This window comes from Lepisosteus oculatus, chromosome 4, assembly GCF_040954835.1.
Source record: "Lepisosteus oculatus isolate fLepOcu1 chromosome 4, fLepOcu1.hap2, whole genome shotgun sequence".
In the NCBI taxonomy this organism is placed as follows: domain Eukaryota; kingdom Metazoa; phylum Chordata; class Actinopteri; order Semionotiformes; family Lepisosteidae; genus Lepisosteus; species Lepisosteus oculatus.
The window spans coordinates 47,295,301-47,315,933 of record NC_090699.1 but is presented as its reverse complement, the minus strand read 5'-3'; the positions used below and the strand labels follow the sequence as shown (position 1 = coordinate 47,315,933).

At 38.4% G+C, this 20,633-nt stretch overlaps 1 protein-coding gene across 2 annotated transcripts in view; it reads left to right on the top strand.

The window, feature by feature from the left end:
- The first annotated feature begins 225 nt into the window (after nucleotides 1-225).
- Nucleotides 226-20,633, top strand: part of si:ch211-236d3.4 (actin-associated protein FAM107A) — a 52,021-nt gene continuing 31,613 nt past the window's right edge. The window contains exon 1 of one of the 2 annotated variants that reach the window (XM_015347074.2): nucleotides 226-1,135. In XM_015347074.2, the coding sequence (XP_015202560.1) occupies nucleotides 1,112-1,135 (24 nt within the window). In that variant the 5' untranslated portion in view covers nucleotides 226-1,111. Of the gene's footprint in view, nucleotides 1,136-12,121; nucleotides 12,161-20,633 lie in introns of those variants that run through there. The other variant, XM_015347076.2, reaches the window with a different exon arrangement.

Sequence of the window (20,633 nt, the reverse complement as noted above, 5' to 3'; positions counted from 1 at the left end):
AACTCAAACTTTTTCAAATGTTTTCAGACAACTTTTGACTGAGAACAAAAATGTTAAATCCTGCATGATAATTATACATCTCCTTATTGCACCAAATTACTATATATTATATTTACTGTTCAATGGTGTGTATTTAGTTTTTAAAAGACAAATGTTTACTTCCTGGGTTAGCTTTACAGTTTATCAATCCACGCAATACTTTTGTTCCACCTTAAGCTTTTAGTTTCCTCAGTCCTGCTAACAAAGCGCATTTGATAGAGGAACAGAACAGTTTCATTGTGTGAGGCAGCAGCAGTGTGTTCTGCTTGTAGGCAGCAAAGAGGTTTTATAAAGTTCAAGAAGTGCCCATTTGTGATGTCATTAGCTAAAGCTCAAACCAGAGGCTCCTCTACACCCAGCTGCTCTGAGTCCAGGCTGACAGACAGGGAGAGTGCATTTTCATTTCAATTAGTTTTCATTACTATTAAGTTCTGTGAAACAGATCCTTAGCAGAGGATTGAAAAACAGGTACGAGGGATAGTACTGTACCTTGCCTTTAAATCAATGACTGTCTCTTTCTGTTTTTCCAAGCTATAATAGTCATTTTCCTGCAGTGAGGCTCTCTGTAAGACTGGCCATGTGCTCTCTGTGGTATCCTGGCCTGTCAGTGGCAATTAACATAATCTTCACTTATGTTCCTAAGCCTTTAAGAGTGGGGAGTCAGCCATGCACAGGTGGCCAACCAGGTTCTGTTCTCTTTTGTTATTTATAAAAGTGATCTTATGCTCTCACTAGGTGTGCTGTAGGAACTGTAGTATGCCATCTTCCCTTATTGTGGCTTCTGTCACCATTGTAGACTGTGGTCACTTCCAGGGACCTGGTGCTGAATGTGCTTACTTTAAGATCCTGCTGATCTAGCCTGCCAGTTTCTGTAGAATAACCTAGAGCTGTCAGGGAGCCAGGGACTGTTTTTTTTTACACTCTCTGCTGCAGCCTGTGCCTTCTACAGATTGTGTGGACAGCAGCACTCTGCTAGCAATACAGAGGCACAGTAAAGTGGAAACTCCTTCTCCGGACACTGCTAATAGGTACTCCAAGAGACTCCAAGGACGGCACACAGGGACCAGACAACATGGGAGCAGCTCATGGAAAGAAAGTAAGGAAAATGATCCCTTTCTTATGTATTTGCTGATTGGGTTTTTTTTCCCCTGAACTGGAATACTAGCACAAGTGTCAATATGGAACATTTCCTACTGTCGACCATTTTGAATTAACTATTTAATAACTGTTAAACTGTTAAGCACCTACAACTACCAGGACAAAATACAAACATGTACAAAATGAAAAAAAAAACTTCTATTGAATTCTGTAAATAGCAGGCCATGCTTGAAGCTCAAGGATTTTAGTATTTACTTATAAATATACTTATACTGTATGTACTGTATAAGGTCTCTTGTTTTTATGGACTTTCTACTTGTTATCCAGAGGAGTAATCTTTTTTCAATTTAATTTATTTTAAACAAGAAATGAAAATAGGAGCCAGACAAATACAGAATAAACATTCAGAGTTGTCTTAGGTTCAAAAAGAATTTAACTGATTCAACTGTACTGTTATTTAATGAAAGACACGTTGTTTTTATCATAGTAGTAAAAGTCCACGTAACTGTAGATTAGATAATTTTTAGAATAAAATGAATGTGGGACTTGCATCTTCCTCCAGAACCTCAGAGCCATTTTAAGTCATACAATGTCATCAACCACCAAATTGCCATTTACAGCAACACTTCATCATGACATTTGTAACACACGTATAAATACTATAACACTAGTTGAACTACAGATTCACAAAGTCCCAGAGACTGTTTTATTAACCAGTGAAACAGTATTGCAGCTTTACAGCAAGCTAGCCCTGTCAAACCCAGCAAGCACACAAGTTAAAGCTGAGTAAATTCCCAAATATTTAAACTATGGGGTGGAGCATTCTAGCTGAGGGCAGGGAGAGAGTGTGCAATTAGAGGTCAAGGAGCAGGCAATGACAACTGACAGCTGCGCAAATCAATAAGCTTTGTGGCTGTAAATAAGGAATGTTTTAGGAAGTCCAGACTATATAAAAACTATTTTTTAAAGGTATTTTGTAAAATCTTGTATAAGCCATTATTGTTTTTTATAGTTAATATCTACAAGCCCCTGTCATTCTACAGAATATATTATGCATCATGAGTACATATAAAATACGTTAAATGTAAATGTCTTGAACATAAGTTGTAACACAAGAGTAAAATAGTCCTGCCTGTATTATCAGGGGTGAATACTATATAGTTTGCTATTGAACAGATGAAAATAAAATGATTGGAAACTAACATTTGTTCAAAAAGGATAGCAACAGTCCTGCTGATTATGCGTTTTTCAACAAGATGAAGAAATTAAATGTTTTATATAAAATTTTGAAATTTCAGCTTTCACAATTACTCAAGATCACAGAAAGAGAGATCTAGGACATGACACAGAGCGAAATGATCACAACACAGTTAATCTCAGAGCAAACAATGGACATGCGGGGTGATTTTCCCCTATTCTTCCAAAGAAAGAAGCCTTCCAAGGAAACAAGATCACCATTAAAAATAAGTATGCAAAACTGCTGGTCTCAAATTTATCTAGTTCTCCTTCTAGCTAGCATATACAGTACACCATACTACCCTGAAACATTATGCTATGTGGAAATGTTACCATGCTATACAAGGTAATCCAAATGTCATACTAATGTGTGGTTTTTAGTGTGACTTCTAAATAAAGCACTAAACAGAAGCAAGTATTATTATGTTTTACATAAGTATTAAACCAAACACGGACCTCATAATAAACATATAAACAATAAAAACAAATATGTACTGTACAGCAATATAAAGATTTTGAAAAATATCAGCTGCAGCTGTTACCTACAGTAGATGATCATTAGGTCTGATATCTACATTTTGCCTCTACAGTGTACCTGCTTATCCAATAAGTAAAGGAATGTGCAGGCTTGGCTGGTAATCCACAATTGTACTGGACTATACCAGCAGTCTACAGCTTGCTAGAAATGCCAGTCTGAGTGATGGCTGAAATTTCATCCATGTTGCCATCATCCAGACCCTTCAGGAGTTTTGTGAATGTGCCAGAGGTGACATAATACAACATGTGCTTTAATAGAGTGAAAATGGTATATAAGTTACAGAAAGCTTAAAAAAGTCACATTATTCTAAATTAAATTTTATAATAAATGGATTAATATTCTAAAAGGCAACAAAAACTATGTGTTCCTATTATATTTTTTTCTGTTTTTACATTTCAACTGCCTCTCAGTATTATATATAGATTCATATAAACAAACATTAAATGTAATGTTCTAAGCACTTTGCCCTTCATTATAATGAATACTGTATATCCCTATCTGATGAAAACTCATTAGAATATTCTGGTCTGATTAATAAACTCTTTCACATCTAAGTCAGAGACAGAACAATATCTGTTTCAGTTTTTATGTATCTGACATTGAAATTACTAAACTGCATGCCATTGCTGTACATGCAGATTAGAAAATTATTATGGAAACAAAGGGAAGCCAATGCATTAATCCACATGATAAATCAACTGTTCTATAAAATTAAATGTTACAAAAACAGAGGTGGGCTGAGTGTACAGTGTATTTAAATAACTGAACATGAACATTGATTTTAGTTAATTAAATAGTGTTTTCCTGTGACCCTGAATTGAAAGAAGTGATTAGTAAATGGATGGATAAATTGAGTCATATGTTTAACTAATTTCATTTCATTTAACAAGGAAATTTTGTTAGAAATAATAAACAAAAAAAACAAGAAAAGATTGTGACCAGCCATTTTAAAGGTGCCCAGAGTTTGAGACTCAAACACATGGTTGGGTGGTTTGTTCCAGCTATATACTGCCCCTTGATTAAAGAAGTGTTTTCTATTCTCTCCCCTTTTGTTTCTAATTGTGTGACCCTGTGTCTTTATTTCACTACTGAGTGTGAAACAATCCCCTGTGTTGAGGCTGTCTACTCCTCCTAGGATCTTCGATACTTGAATCAAAGGTCTTACTAGTGCATTGTAGATCTTAAAACTAACTTTCCTGGATTTAAATACGATGGGTTTTGCTATATGCCCTAGCACTGTGTTTACTTTTTTAATGAGGACATAAATGAATTTGCATAAGTATCTGCAGACAATCAAGTGTGGAGAGAGGTGTAATGACTGGGAAGTCAGGCATAGAGACATAGAGACAAGTCCTTAATCTAATTTGCTCACTGCACAACTCAATCCTCACACCTCACATCTGACTCCTCACTCCAAACCTCACATCCACACACCTCTTAATATTTAAATGGGGGCTGGATCACCATTGTCGTCTTCCAGTTCTACTCCAATATATTTTCTTGTGGTCGTACAAGGATTGTGTTCTGCTTACCTCCCTGATAATCTAGGAGGTTGACTCTGTCCAGCAGCATGCAGATGAAAACGTACTAATAGGTGAGACAGGATGGTAAACAATAGATAATAGATTTTGTGATTTACATAGCACATCAAATCTTTACCAGTCTTTATTGTTGAATATTAAGCATTATACTACAAGGTTATCAGCGGTTAGTTTCAAAGTCTAGCCTGTAATTGATGTCATCAAGTGTGGTCTTTCTTTCCACTATGCAGGTTCTTCATTAGTTGATCGCCCTTTTGGGTGTTGGACAGTGACCTCTGACCCATTGTCTTGCATACCAGATAAAATAAACTCCAAGCTGCACCATATTTCATTAGGGAGTTTATGAAGGTACACTTCACAATGTTCAAGTCTGTTACAGATTTTTGGTATGCTTCTTATCACTGTGTGATAGTGTGTAATGGGAAGTGCCGCGGCGAGCACCAGTTAAAAGTCAATGCCCTGGGTGAGGGGATGGGAGCACCAGTGTGAGGCTAGTGTAGCAGGGACCAAATATAATACAAAAAGAGAAGAGTGGAAAAAATACAACAAAAAGAAAAAAAAGAAACAGTAAAACTGTGCTGCATTACCTCCAGGCTGGGCTTACCCTATTTAAAGGAGTCCAGCCTGAGAAAAAAAGATCCGCTAGCACAGCCATTCTCACTTTTTCTGCTGCTCAGGCCCTAAGGCAAACCATCAGCAGGGTCATAGAATTGAAGTACTAAAGCACTTAAGCAAGTGGAAAGCAACAGTACTAATATGGTGGACCTGTATGGTATAAAAGAAGCCGAACAACCTAATTTACATTTTATGATTTAATTTTCATGACAGGATTTTATTTTCTCTTATCATCGTCTTTGGACCTTCGGCACAATTTCATCTTGAACATTAATTCAAGTCTGAGACCCTTGTCAATAAAGCTTTAATAATTCTGAGGTAGATGGCGGTGGCATTACAGTACTTCTGCCTCACTTGGAGGAGGTGAAAGCAGTTTACTCTTTCTGCAGGTGATTATATAGAAATACTTAACTATGTGCTGATTTACTCATACAAATTGTATGTGTAGCCTATATGATGCTACTGTATATCTAACCTTCTGTATAATAAGATGGCAAGCTATCCTCTAGATCCATTTCTTCTTTGGAAATAATGCATTTCTCAATTTAAAATATTGGGTTAGGATATTAAAAGATTTTAACACTTTGCTGTATCAGCCACAAAATTCTGGAATGGTTGCTGGAAAAAAAGGATATATTGTATGTACAAATAGGTGGTACAGTACACACACAAGTCCATAAGCATAAGCACATGTGATTTCAGCAAAAGAGAAACTATATACATAGATATGTTACTACTGTATACAGTATAAACTGACCTCTGCCAGTCCAACAAAAACACTCTATAACAATAAAGAACACATTTAGAGATGTGTAGGGGCAAGTACTGGTTCAAGAAGTTTACATAAGAATTTAACACCTTGAAGGGTGAAGATAAGAAAATATGTGTTGTGCATTGACAGGGTCCCCTGTACAACTGATTTCTACAGATTTACAGGTGTAAGTGAAAACAAATCTGAACACACCATATCCAAAATGTCCAAACATTCAACAAACTGAAATTCCTGCAAAAAAGAAATTTAAATTCTCAATTGCTAGTTCATATGAAATATGTATAAATTACTTTAAATACTGTATATCTAAATAACTTTTCCTGTAAGTTTTAATTTACCTGAAGCACATACAGTACTTACAAAACTTTCAACTCAGCCTTTGTTTTCTCAGCTGATGAGTGAGACCATTAGAACCCTCTCAGATTTCTCAGAAGTTACATCCAGTAGTAAAAGAGAACTGGCTAATAGCAATCCATCAATTTTCTTTTCTTTTTTTTTTTCTTAAAGTGCACTGCAAATTGATTAAAGATTCAAACAGGAGTGTTACATCTTTATGTAAAGGCACATAAAACCATTACACTTTGTTTAATTTATTCCTATACTGTCTTAGTTAACTGCAAATTCACAATGGCTTCTGAGCAGATACAAATCAAGTGAGACCATTTGGAGCTAATGTGTCTCTTTTACTGTTCTTGAAGAAATCTGAACACCTGTACAGGCAGCAAGGGCACTTGCAAGATCACCACCGGATTGTTGTCTGTCTCTTTTGGATAGTTAGGGTTTTAACTTTGATTTCTATCCCCTTGTTGTTGTCTTTCTTATTTTGCCGATAACATGCACCTACCCCCAATCCTGCCCCTCCTTATTTAAGCCAGGCATTCTCGCTATTCTTGGCTCAGCACTGGGAGATGGACACCTGGAAGCCCACCTACCAGCGGGTCCAGGAGCGACCTGACGACATAGGCTTCATTAAGGCATCCTTACCATCTGGGTCCGGGGCTCAGAGCACCCAGCCTCGTCATCCTGTTTTTATTCCCTGTCCCTGCACCGGATCCCATTCCCGTTTTTAACCTCATCTTGTTTTGTCTCGATTGGATCACCTGGTTTTGGACTTTTGGACTTCGCCCCTGATTTCCCCCCTGGACTCCTTGGACTAGTTTGCCTTGGCCACGCCCCCCCAAGCATCAGATCACTATCGTCACACCCCATGTTTGTCAACCTGCCCTGATCCTTGTGGTCTCCTCCCCGTTGTCCTTCTCCACTTACTTCCAGATTATACCGTCTGCATAGGGTCCTGAACAAATCTTCATGGGAGCCTGGACCAGCTCCCATTACAGAATGCAGAGCCAACACAAGGACCCCGCGGACAGTAGTCCAGAAGTCCAGGACTCCATTGGTTTTCTTTTTTTTTTCCCATTGGACCTTTTAGTTTAGGGCTTCGGAGCTGCACAATCACAATCATAATTCCTCCTCTTAAGGGCACTCCAGCACCTTCTTATTTTGTTGATAACGTGCACCTGCCCCCAAACCTGCTACTCCTTATTTAAGACAGGCACTCTCACTATTCTGGGCACTTACTTCCAGATTATACCATCTGCACAGCGTCCTGAACAATGCTTCACAGGAGCCTGGACCGGCTCGGTTACAATTGTATCATTTCCGTCCCAGTAGCAATAGTGTTGGCTGCATTTTTAAAACTCCACAGTGGTATCGCTGCTTGAATAGGTTTTAAAACAGTGTCACAATTATGAGCTGCCTCATAATACTAATGTTATTGTTACCAGTACTGTTCATATTTTGTGCTTCTCTGTGCAAATTTTAATTTACCCATTTCATTAGGTTTTCAGGTTCACATACACCTACTCTTGTTCCACTGGCTCTGTCAACTTGTATTAAAATGCATTTTGCCAGACACACAAACAGATTATTAAAAATACTTTTTTAATATTTCCAAAAACAATATAAAAATAGTAAGTATTTCTGAATAAATATAAGCTCCCACAACACAATAATAGATTTTTCGAGCTACCAATCAATTGCCCAGTCTGCCCATTCTTGTGGCAACATGGTCAGGCAGGTTGTTAATACCACCGGCCCGTAATTAAATGAGGCACTTACCGTACCTCATTACCAGGAGGACATTTATTCCCTCTTCTCCAACATTGCAGCTCTAGGTCTTAGCCTTGGCTCTGTGACACATTGTTTTTCCCGTGCATGTGTAGTTTTCCCCCATGTTTCTATTCCAGTTCCAGCTTGGGTCTCAACTTTGTTTCTCATCCTGGCTCTGTTTAGTCTCTCAGTTTAGTTTAGTTGTTCCCAGAAGTTTAGTCGTTCATAACCTGGAATGCCTGACTTTGATACCTTTCTCCAGCATTTGGACCTCTCACCTGCCCAACAATTCCCTTTTGGTTTCTATGTTGAACTTTTGCCTCTATTTCCTTGGCATGCCTGCCGCTCTGCAACTGCTGTGTGGCTGCCTGGCTGCACAGCTGCATCCTATTTCCATGTCCACCTGTCTGCTTTGCCTGCTAGCCTGCCTGCCTACTTGCTCCTGCAGCCTCCATGAGCTCCAACATCACCTACCATGAGCTCAGCATCATTCTTCTCCTGCACTAGAATGTTTCCTCCAACATGGGCAACTGCCTCCTTCACTTGCATTCAGCAGTCCATCATGCAATTAACATTTCATTGCAGATAGATTACATGTATATAACTTAGGACCAAATCACTGGGGCGTATGAATCCCATTGTATCATTTTCAACATCTTGGCTGAGAGCTGGTTTCAGTCACCCACCAGACTTTGTGTAAGGCTATGGCATTTGGCCCAAGCCCTAAAAGCACCTCCTCTTGGTTTTTATTGCTGTCTTTCAGTTCTTTCAGGATCGTAAAGATAAATCTTCTCCCCCATCTATGAATTGGCATTATCTTGGTGGGTGCTGCACATTGCTGGAGGTGGAGGGGAGTCCCCATTACCTGTAAAGCAGTTTGAGAGGAATGTCCAGAAAATTGTTACATAAGAGAAAGGAATAATAAATCACAGAAGAGCCATTACCACCATGTTGCCTGATTGTATAGGAGATTTAAGGCTGAGTCTAATTAGGATTGTGAAGGTAGACCTCTAAGAAAAGCTGTTTGTGGACCAGTAGGTGGCCCCTCTGGACAAGAATGTCCTAGACAATTCCCCAGCATGGACGTTGCAGACACAAATAGTAGTGTCTATGTACTGTATATAGCAATAAATGGTCTAGTTCCAGATTATTTTAAGAATTAAAATAATCAGCTCTGAACATCCGATTTGTGTTCTCTAATCTTATTCTGTCAAAGACCAGTTGCCACACGATAGGCTTCTTATGCACAGCACTTATGAAACTCGTTGTCAAAATTGTGCTGTGTGGCCAAAGAAGGCCAGTATACAGTATCTCAGGCCATGCCCTTCATGTCTTTATGTAGCATATGATGGCAATGTGAGAAAACTACACATTCCAGGATTCCGTGTAATAGTCTGCTGGAGCCAAAACTAACCACATGACAGGTTCAGGGTAGAAAAATTGGCAGACCATATTAACTGGTACCACAAGACAGGTGCAGTGCAAAAATGACAGTAACAGAAACTCCCACTACTTTGGAAGGTGGTAGAACAACTGTGAACCCTGTTTGTAAATACTTAAGTGGTATAATTCCTACCAACTAGATTAGATGGAGTAAAAAGGCCTGATTAAGACTGGAGATAAAGAAACATGTCACATGAGAGATTAATGAGTGAACTTTCCTTTCTGTTTCCTTTCTGTACCTCACAAGGAAGAGAGAAAGTGTTAAAAAAAGAAAAAACAACAGAAATAATTATACTTGAATGTCTTTGTTCAGTTTTGTTCAGTTTCCAACTGATTATTTCAGCTCCATCCTATGTTATCCTCTACTGGTGTCACACTGGTGTCATACAATGTACAGTGTTTGATTCCAGAGAACATGATTGTAACAAGTCTAACAAGAATTAGACAGAAGCAAACCAGTGCCAACAGGAAGCTAATATGCTTTTGGATGGCAAGTGAAAAAAAACAGCAGGAGATAAGAATTTAGGCAAGTATGCCTCCTGGCCCAGGAAACGAAGCTGACAGAACAAAACCTTTTTTCTTCCATTTCCACCTACTGCCACACAATACATGTGGCAAGCAGACACCAATGAGAGTCTGCTCCCAGGGAAAAAGACAAGAAAGAATAGCCCTAATTAATATGAAGGACAATAGGAATATGGAAATAGTAATACCACCAATGGTCTTGTATCCTAATTACTAACCCATTCACGAAATGCTGAGACGCTCTGCTGAGGTTGCTCATGTATCTTGGGATTGTACAGTCTGCAAGGAAACAATTCCAGTGGAATCCAGCAGAGGCACATATCACTTCCCCTCTCTTAAATTAGCCAGGCCTCTTCTACCTAACCTCAGTGAAGGCTGACAATCTATCATGGATCAGTTAGACTTTGGTTGTGTGCTTTCTTTGGTTAGACAGAACCTGGTTCCCCTTGGTAACCTCAAACCTGATTAAATTATCCAGCTGGATGAATCCACTGGGACATGTCCCTATCCATTTATATCCATGAAGTTTTAAATAGTGGAAGGAAGAATTTTGATGAAGATGGGCATTATAGAACATCTACCCTTTCTTTTGCTGCTTGGTCAGAACTGTCTACATTTCCTCTCCCTTTTTGAATTGATACCTGGAATTTATGGAAGGCCTTTTCAGCCCAATACATATGAAGATGTAGCTGGCAAAATGGAAGAAATTCGTACTTGGCTCTTTCATCAACTATAAAGTGATGGGAAAACTCAGGACCATCTTAAAGGTGGCTATAAGAACATGGCTCTGGCTGCAGATTGATAAAACCAAGACACCCTTTATTACGCTGTTGTGTCCTTAGTCCTGCATGGAGCTCTTTTAAAGGTTGATGGACAGATCACACTTAGTTCTTACATTTCCTGGGTGTGATTACATTTACATTTACCTAAACAAATGATTTGGAAAAATGCTGAAACCACCTTCAAAAGGTTTTTGATAATCCTAGAGTCAAAGTTAGTGTAAAGAAATGTCATCTGGGGCTGGAATAAACTGACTAAATGGCTGCAGCCTTATGTAAGTCGGATATTCTAGACAATTTCTTAAGTGTATTTAACCTGCTCTCTGAATTAAATTGAAACACAAGCTTTTTATGGTCCACTGGGCTTTGGAGATTAAATGGACACGGGCTTTTAAAATGCTGGAAGTAGAATTCTGTGCCTCTCCTGTACAAATAGAGAAAAGGAGTTTATGTTCCAGATAGATACATCTGAAAAGAGACTTGGAGCTCTTCTCTCACAGGTCCATGAGGCCCAGGACTGACTCATAATTCATACTAGCTACAGACCATTCTCCACTTTGTTTTAGCAGAGCTAAGAATGTATCGGTGGATTCTAAATTTGCAGCCCTTCTGTTTTCAAGTATAACACAGATTGGGGGCATTTCAGACAATGCAGAGGTATTGAACATTGTGTCCCTTAGTTATTTATCATTCCATAAGTCCTAAACTGAGGAGGAGAAAATAAAATAAAAAAACAGTATAGAGGCAGATACAGTATATCCTACAGTAGGCTCTGACAACTGATGCAATACTGTAAGAAGTGCATCTGGGATAACCTGTATCAAAATAGTTTATTGAATGACTTGTAGGATTGATTGTGACTTCCAGATTTTCCATAAAATTACATTTAATAACTCTTTACAGCTATATTTAAAGGTTTAAACATTTCCTTCATTTACGGTACATTGCAGACAATCCCCACGATCCCACAAAAAACACTGCTAGTTTTATGCTGGATATAATAAAAGAAAGAGACTCCTGTGGAGCTACATTATACTGCTCCATCACTGTCATTGTGTGTGCTACACATTTTAATACACTAGTCAACAGGGGAGGTTCAGGAATACACAGAACAGGATAATTGTTTTAGTGTAAAATATGGTGCTTTCATGTTTGTAATACTCCTGACACTGGAAGCTGAAAAAATCCTGAAATATATTAATTATATAAATGTATTTTAAAAATAATAATACATTAATTGTTCTAGAGTGTTCTGAACATCATAAGGGATGCTTTTACTTAGAATTGTGCTTAGAATTACCAACTTATAATAAATGAAGAAAGAAGGAGCTTCTACTGGAACTTTAGAAGCTAAGTACCTAAGCAGATTTATGTACTTTAACAGATACCTTCACAACAAACCAACACTATGCATATTGTTCTACAGAGAAACCACTCACTTTCCTGAATGTTAGAGCAGATCCAAGTAAGTGGAGCTTCAAATACATATTTGCCTTTAGGAGCATGTTTGGTCAGTGTTGCATGTTTGTTGGCACAATAATAGTTGTTTCAGATCACATAGTACTCATAGAGTTTATCAAAATGAACATTTTTAAATGTTTAGCAGTGATAAACTTTACTCTTTTTTACAGTATAAACCATAAAGTGCTAATTTGATAAGTGGTGATGTGCTAATATGATACACTGTGAATGTATTTATTTTATAGGTTATAACTATACAAATCAGAAGACTACTGTAGAATGAGGTACAGAGTTAAGTACACTTTATACTGTAAGTCACATTATATTTTTGAAGTTATAAATGAGCAAAATTTTATATTCATTATTTCGTAGTTTTATTTCATGAATTAAAAACAGTGATCATTTCAGAATGAAATGCTACCCAATGAGGCACAAAATGGGCCCAATCTGAGAACTGCTTGTTCTACATTCCAGGATCTGTTTAAAAGGTCAGCTAACCCTACTCTGCAGCTGAATGAGTACAGAACACATTCCTTTAATATTCATTTGTAGCACAAGTCCTTTAAGCAAGAGCTACCCACAAACAAAAGTGAAAACATATCATGTAAATATAGCACATGACTGGCTGATGGAACAAAATACTTTTTTTGTACTCCACAGAAATTCCAAAGTAGAAATAAAGATGTCTTGAATATCATATCTCTATCAGATCAACCAAAGTCTAAATTTAAAGCAGGGCTCAGAAATAATGCACACTAAGAAAGAAAACACACAGTTTCAGCCATGGAGCCTTCTTCAGGTGTCACCGAAACATTGTGTTTTCTTTCTTCTCTTTTCCGCATGGAATAAACCTATTACTTGTTCTTTTGCACCCTACGCATGCTTACGCAGCTTCCCACCTGAGCCATTTTAATGCATGCTGAGAATGCATTTCTTTCCATTGTATACCAGACCAAATCATGTTGCATTTGTCTAGATTCTGAGTTTGTAAAGGGGCAGATTGTTGACACATGTTAGTCACATCTGAGACGTGCACCATCATCTTAGCATCACTTATATGCTGTCTAAAGGAGCAAGCACCAGGCAAGAAACAAGTATTTCTGACATACAATATAAAACTGAGTCTCTGCACATTTTGCTCCATTAAGTGTTCTTACACATTCCGCACTGGAAAATGAGAGAGGACAGATTCAAAGTGTACGGGTATTTTTCACAAGCCTGGTGAATGAACAAACAGGCTTTTGCAATCATATAACAGTTCAGAGTTCAGTACTTGAAATATTGATCAAAATTCTGGGCCAAAGATTGCTGTTTTCCTTAGGAAAGATTTGTCTGCATTATGTGCCCCACATTGTCTTTTGTTACAGCCTCTTTAGACAGGTAATTAGAGCTGTCTGCATTGATGTGAATCACTGGGAAAGTGTACTGTAATTACTTTCCTCCAACAGACCCTTCAGTGTTGCTTTTCAAATAGAGGTTACAGTTACACTCCATTAGCGTCTGGAGTTGGTCTTTCAGCTCTTCATAAAGAAACAGCCTTTATATTGCGGGATTGGTTTAGAATCACAATCTCTTTACTTTGATGTTATTAGTACTGCTTTTTGAAGAATGAAACAGTAACTTCAGCTAAATGTTCTCTCGTCGATTTGGGGCTGGGGGTTGTTATAAATCATATTATAAAATCACCCCTTATCTAAATGCAAGGCTCAGAATTAATATTGTAACGCAATGGGGGCTCTGCCGGGCGTCCTTGCCGCATTAGGTCGGCCCCCCACCGTCGGGGGCTCGAACCCGGGACTCCCGCGTCTCTCTGCAGTGACCCAGCCCCGTGAGCTAAAGAGAGATCTCTCTGCATCCCAGTAGCTGTAGTCCTGCTATCACAGGGAAGGGCGGTGATATCACCTGCTCTGGTATGCCGGCTCTTACACAGTGCCTGTTGGCCGTAAGCGTTACAATATTCTTATCCATAAAAATCACTTCATTAATTCTACACTATGATGGTTTAAGTTTGAGAGGAGAATCATATCAGGGTTTGAACTTAAATTTCAGTTAATTCAAAGTTGAAAAAGTCAGATCCTGCTGTACCACCATCTTCGCCTCTTATATAAAAAATATTCTCTCTGCAAATAATTTATAAGAAAATTTAAATTAGGCTCCTATCTCTTAATCAGGAGGTTTCAAAATAAGATGTAAAATAAATTGAGCTTGATAATGTGTATTTACTAATAACCTCACTAGACAAACCATCACTTTCAATTTTATTGAAAAATGCTAATAAAAATAACAGCTCCACCTTCTTTTCGCAGTCTATAAACAGAGCTGACCATTTTCAAGGGCAATTTATTGGAGCTATAGTACTGTATGTTTGGTCCAATACCCTCGGGTCAAACCATATGCACTATAGTATGCATTTATAGTAATCAATTAAATCATTGACAGAGAGGAGAAAACTAGGCACTTCAAATGCAGGCTCTACTATATTACGAAAAGTAAAAACTTTTCAAACCAAGGAGTGAATACAGTGTTTAAGCACAGGCGCCCGGTGAAAACTACGTGGATTGCAACCTGGGTCATAAAATAAACCAGAGCACTTGGACAAAAGTAAGTCTCTATCCTCTGTGTCTTTTAACAAAATCTGGTCTTCTAGTTTGTATACAGTGCCATCTAGTGGTAATTGTATTAAAAAGGCTGTGATCCAATTTATGATTACAACTTTCGGTGCTGCTGCTACGGAGTAGCGTTTAATGATATAGTTCCACATAGCTAGTCCTCGGTGTTTTCTCTTTCACAGCTGAACGTAGCGTGTCTCTTAAAGTTAAGAAGAATTTTATGTCTTTTGGATAAGGAATCACCTTTCGCAAATGCTTTCGCACTTGATTTATCTGAATTTATAAACATGCCAGAACAAACCAAAACTTAACAATATCGTAACCCTAAATGTCGATCTGACCTCCATTAACAATAATACGGATCCATAATTAAGGATTTGTTTTCTAGGAGATACTTAAAGCACTGCATATTGCTAGACATGATCATGTCTCCAGATCTGATTCTTCCTTCTCAGTCCTGAAGTAGTGATCTGATTTCCAGATGGTTCCAAACTCATCTCTCAAAGCTCGCAAAAGTTGTGTCTGACTGTGACAAAGTGACAAACATTAGCTATGCTACAGAAACTGCTCCTCTGAAATCACTTTACTGGGGGAAAATAAAGGAATGCAAATAACAGTCATGTTATATGAAATCTGAATTTACTGTAAATGTATGATTAATTAGTTAACAATTTCCAAAGTACTGTGGGAACTGTGAATTATGTTTTTTTCAGTTAAAAAAAATCATTGGCATGAACAAAACAGGGTCAGGCAACTAGGTAACAAAAATCTAGGACTTTGTATTTGTTCTACTCAGTGAAGCAAATCTTGCATTTAAAGGACAGAAGGCTAATTATTCAGCTAAACCTTACCTTGTGCTAAATTCACTTTGTCTCAGATTCAGTCCTGCAGTTCAGTGTTAAGGCACTTTTGTTCATCTCCTGCATGATTTCTCCTTTCTGTACTGATTTCTGGATTGTTAAAGCCATGGGAGCTAGTTATTGAGCTGTAGCAGATAGAATAAAATGAGGGCTGGGAAGGTGAACCGCTTGTGAATCACATAATTTCTAATTGACTAATTTCGTTGAAGGAAATCTTCACAGAATTGGAAGTAAAATATGAGATTAGGATTTTGCGATTTCGGATTCACTGTATATCGCTAATGAAAGGGGTCCGTTAAACTGTCATCATGCATTGTCTTGAAAGGAGCATGCAAAGATTAATTCCAAATTGAAAAAGTAAAAACAACACAACAAGTTGAGGTGTGAATTCACACTCGAAGAAGCCTCAATAGCCAGAATCTTTCCACTACTTTTCAGACTGAAATTAATGTCTCAGATCACAACGATGTGGACCTCCATTTGATGCTTTTAAAGTCAAGTGGTAGCACAAAAATATATATACTGTATTATTAAGGGCTAAGTTAGCTGTAATGAATCTTAATGCAGAAGCTAATAAAAAATGAAGAATCCTATAAAAATTCTTTAAACTTTAACAAAGAAGGGGAAATAATTCCATTTAAATGTAAGCTTAGTTTTTTTAAAAGAAAAGTCTCGAGCCTCATAATGAGCAGCACATCCAAGTCTGACTTTGACACTGGCTTTATTCTTGAGGACTTACAAAGGGATGCTGGGATATCTATAATAATATGGCAAATTTCCAGCAATGAAAAGAAAAGCCCTTTCATGATTACTAGAATATTACTGGATAACAGTAAGCAATTTCTTTGAACAAAACAAAGTGCTCTTTGTTTTCCCAGGGGTCAGACCAACTATATACTGTACAGTATATGGGCAGAATAAATACTATAACTGAAATATATTTAATGACATGGTAAACAACAACATGTTTCCAAAATAACCTTGTTCTGATTAGTTCTGATTAATACTGTAAAAGATAAACTTATGGATTTAGGAATATACAAACCTATATTGTAAGTGTCAACAATATTAAGGAAAACTATGCTGTCACGTAACAGTTCTTTTCGGCCCTATGACGACACGATCCGGAATTGTGAAGATACACTGGGGAAAAAAGTCATGCAGGAGAGGGTATGGAGACAGGGGGCGTGTCCAAGGAGTCCAGGTGTCCAGGGGAAGTGAGTCTGGGCCGAACAATCCATATTGAAAATCCAAACGGATAATCAAAAACAGAGGCAAAAGTCCATAGCCAGCCGATCCATCCGGGGGGAATAAGGAACAGGAACCAGGTCGGAACCGGCGGGGGGAATCAGGAACAGAAAATTAAAACCATAACGGAGCCAGTTTGTGTAACAGGAGCTGGTCCAGGCTCCCGTGAAGCGTAGTTCAGGACCCTATGCAGACGGTATAATCCGGAAGTAAGTGGAGAAGGACATCAAGGGAGGAGACGAGGATCAGGGCAAGTTGACAATCAGGATTGAGTGACGACAGTGAACTGGTGTTTGGGGGGCATGGCCAAGGCAGACAAGTCCAAGGAGTCCAGGGGGGAAATCCAGGGTGAAGTCCAAGGTCCAAAACCAGGTGATCCATCTGAGACTAAACAAGACAAGGTTAAAAACTGGAATAGGATCCGGTACAGGGACGGAGAATAAAAACAGGAAGGTGGTCTGGACACCGTGATGAAGTCTATACCATCGGGTCACTCCTGGACCCGCTGGTAGGCAGGCTTCCGGGCGTCCATCTCCCAATGCTAAACCCGTAATAGCGAGAATGTCTGGCTTAAATAAGGAGGGGCAAGACTGGGGGCAGGTGCAAGTAATCAGCAAAATAATAAAGAGCCGGAGTGCCCTTAAGAGGAGGGATTATGATCGTGACCGTTTGTTCCTAAAATAATAACATACATACTGGTAATAAACAAACACACACCAATGGCCATGACTATCTATCTTAAATTCCATGAGATTAACATGCTCTTCCGACAGCTTATTCAAAACATCAACTAGTTAAAGTAACAGTCAGAAATAATTATTAATAGATTAAAGCAATGTTTTTCTATAACTTAAACTTTTTCAAATGTTGTTTGCACATTTTTACATTAAACTGTTTATAAATGTTTACAGCTAATGTCTGGAACACCATAGTTTACATATTCTATACACTGCTAATTTTAACTATCTTACTGTACATACTTAAAAAGCTTTCGAGGAAAATAATGCACCTTGCAGCTTTACAGTGATTATGGTCATTTCAGAGGATTCTTGGGAAAGTTTTAGGCACCAAAGGCTAGCAGTGTTCCAGTGTGTAGCACTAGACACCATTGTGACCACAAGATGTGTCAAAATAAAGAAACCAACACATAACACATGCTTGAACAAAGATGAACAGTGACAAAGGTCACATTAGAAGTACACCTGCACCAACAATGAGCCTACGTGGGGGAACTTCTATTAGACTTTACTGTCTTTTGAACTCACAAATTGTCTTTTCACTCATTGAACCAGTCTAGTCTGCTAATGTCAGGTTTACAAGGGTCAGAGTTTATGGAGATGTTGAAAAAACAGAAAATCTTCTGACAGACTGTAGTCCCAAGTCTGGTGTCATCGCACGTCATTCTGATAGCAGATATATCATCCTGCAGCTCACAACTGGCAGCCCACTGATGCCAGTTATATGTGTATTATATGTGTATAGAACTGTTTAGTTTTTCAAGCAGGTGTGAGCCTAGCCAGTACCTGGATTGAGACCTCCTGGGAAAAACTAAGGTTGCTGCTGGAAATGGTGTTAGTGGGGCCAGCAGGGTGCGCTCATCCTGAGGTCTGTGTGAGTCCTAATACCCAAATATAGTGAAGGGGACACTATACAGTAAAATAGGTGCCATCTTTCAGATGAGACGTAAAACCGAGGTCCTGACTCACCGTGGTCATTACAAATTTCCTGGGCGCTTCTTGAAAAGAGTGGGGGTGTTACCCTGCCGTCCTGGCCAAATGTCCCATTGGCCTTTGCCAATCATGGCCTCCTAATAATCCATATCTCTAAATTGGCTTCATCACTCTGTTCTCCTCTCCACTGATAGTTGATGTATAGTGAGCGTAATGACTGCCGTCGCATCATTCAGGTGGATGCTGCACGTTGTTGGTGGTGGAGGGGAGTCCATTTGAGTGGAGTTTCCAGAAAAGCACTATATAAGTGTAAGCAATTAGAAAACACTGGCAAAAGGACAAACCCAGGACAGAAGGTTCCCATCCCTTGACTTTGAAGAAATAGTACATTAATTTACCATAAGCTCCCTGCCTGGCAGGGAAAGGAACCATTGGACCTGAGAGCCCCAGAGTTTTAATTTTTCATACTGGGATTTTGTGTTTTCCTCTTCTCCAAACCCACATGGTCTAGTGTTGCTGTGCAATATTGTCAACTACTGGATAATTCTGTAAAGCACTCTGTGGCAAACTGTTGTGAAGTGTGGTGTATTAAATAAAATTGTTTTACTTCATGTACATATGATACGGTTTGGGTCCACAAATCTTCTCACTTCTGTACTATTTATGATAATGTGTTATACAACAGTATTCAGCAGTACATCTTAAACTTGGCTCCCATCTTGTTTCCTTTTGATTTGTAATTTGCACCTTCTGTGTCACAGGACTCTGTCCATTGACCAGCTATGGCGGCATTAACGCAGATGGAGATTGTTTATTTCTTTGGATTTGCTTTAATTAAAATACCTGCACTGTTTATGTCTTCGAAAAAATTAATAATCCTCAAAGGTACCAGTTTCCAATACTGAGCCCTGAAAAGCAGAGATGGCAAGCTTAAATAATAAAAAATGGTAACAAGACACAGGTGTAGGAACTTAAACTAATGGGAATACAAAAGGGTAGGAGCGCCCTCTAGAGGAGGGAAGACGATCATGACAATTTGTGGTGGCAGTACGTACTGTTTTGAGTAGAAGAGGACCTACTGTACAGCAACTGAAAAGTGAGATACAATTAAAGTGAAATATTTCAGATCCCAGGAGATTCACCTAAATTTCATGTACTGTACAAATTCCTTTAGCTCAGAGATATACGCGATACATGTTTCCAGTACAGTAGCTACTGCAGTTGATAGACTAGGTAAATGAAAACACTTTTTTCGATCAAATTGAATGTCCAAAATGTATAATAAAATCAGAAATATCCAGAAAATATGCATTGTGACTCATACGTAGGTATTGGATGGGTACCTAAACTGCCATCAAACTAATATTTGTTATAAAGTAACAAATTTAATTATTTGCTAAAAAGATTGATTTCCAATATAGCTGCGTAAGAAAGAATTGTTAAGAATTTTCTAGACAATCCAACTTGGTCCACAATTCTGTAACTTTCTTTTGCCCAGTTTAGCAGACTCAAGAGACATGCGTTTGTTCAGTTTCTTCTTAACTGAGGAAAGGCCCAGTAGTCAGTCTTCTTTTGAGTCTCCAGATATTTGGATGGACAAATGAAGAATAGTCACAAAGAAAAAGCAGGGTCAAACAAAAACAGCTGAAGTCAACTGTAGTCCTAAACCTGAGCCACAATCCTGGCATATTGGTTGTGAAATATCCGCACTTACTAACATCTTTTTATGTACCGTAAACCTGAATTATATTTTTGATACAGAGAAATTAATTATTTTGTGGTTGTAAAAGCACAGAAAGGAGCTTTCTTTTTTCTTCTGTATTTCAAGTGCCAAACAGACATTAGTGACAGGGCATCCTAGTAGCCAGTTGTCATTGTTAACTCTTCTGCCTGAGGCCTTTTGACAGTAAGACAAGACAGCTACTCAGACTGCTTCCATTCAGTTTCTATAACTGCCGCTGTGAGGAAGGACTTGGCTTGTCAAACAGGGCTCAGCAGGACTGTTCCAGTAAATGGAAAACTTTACTGAAATGATCACAAAGAACAAAATAAAGCTTTGGTGTTAAACCATGCAAGCCTGCAGAGATTCA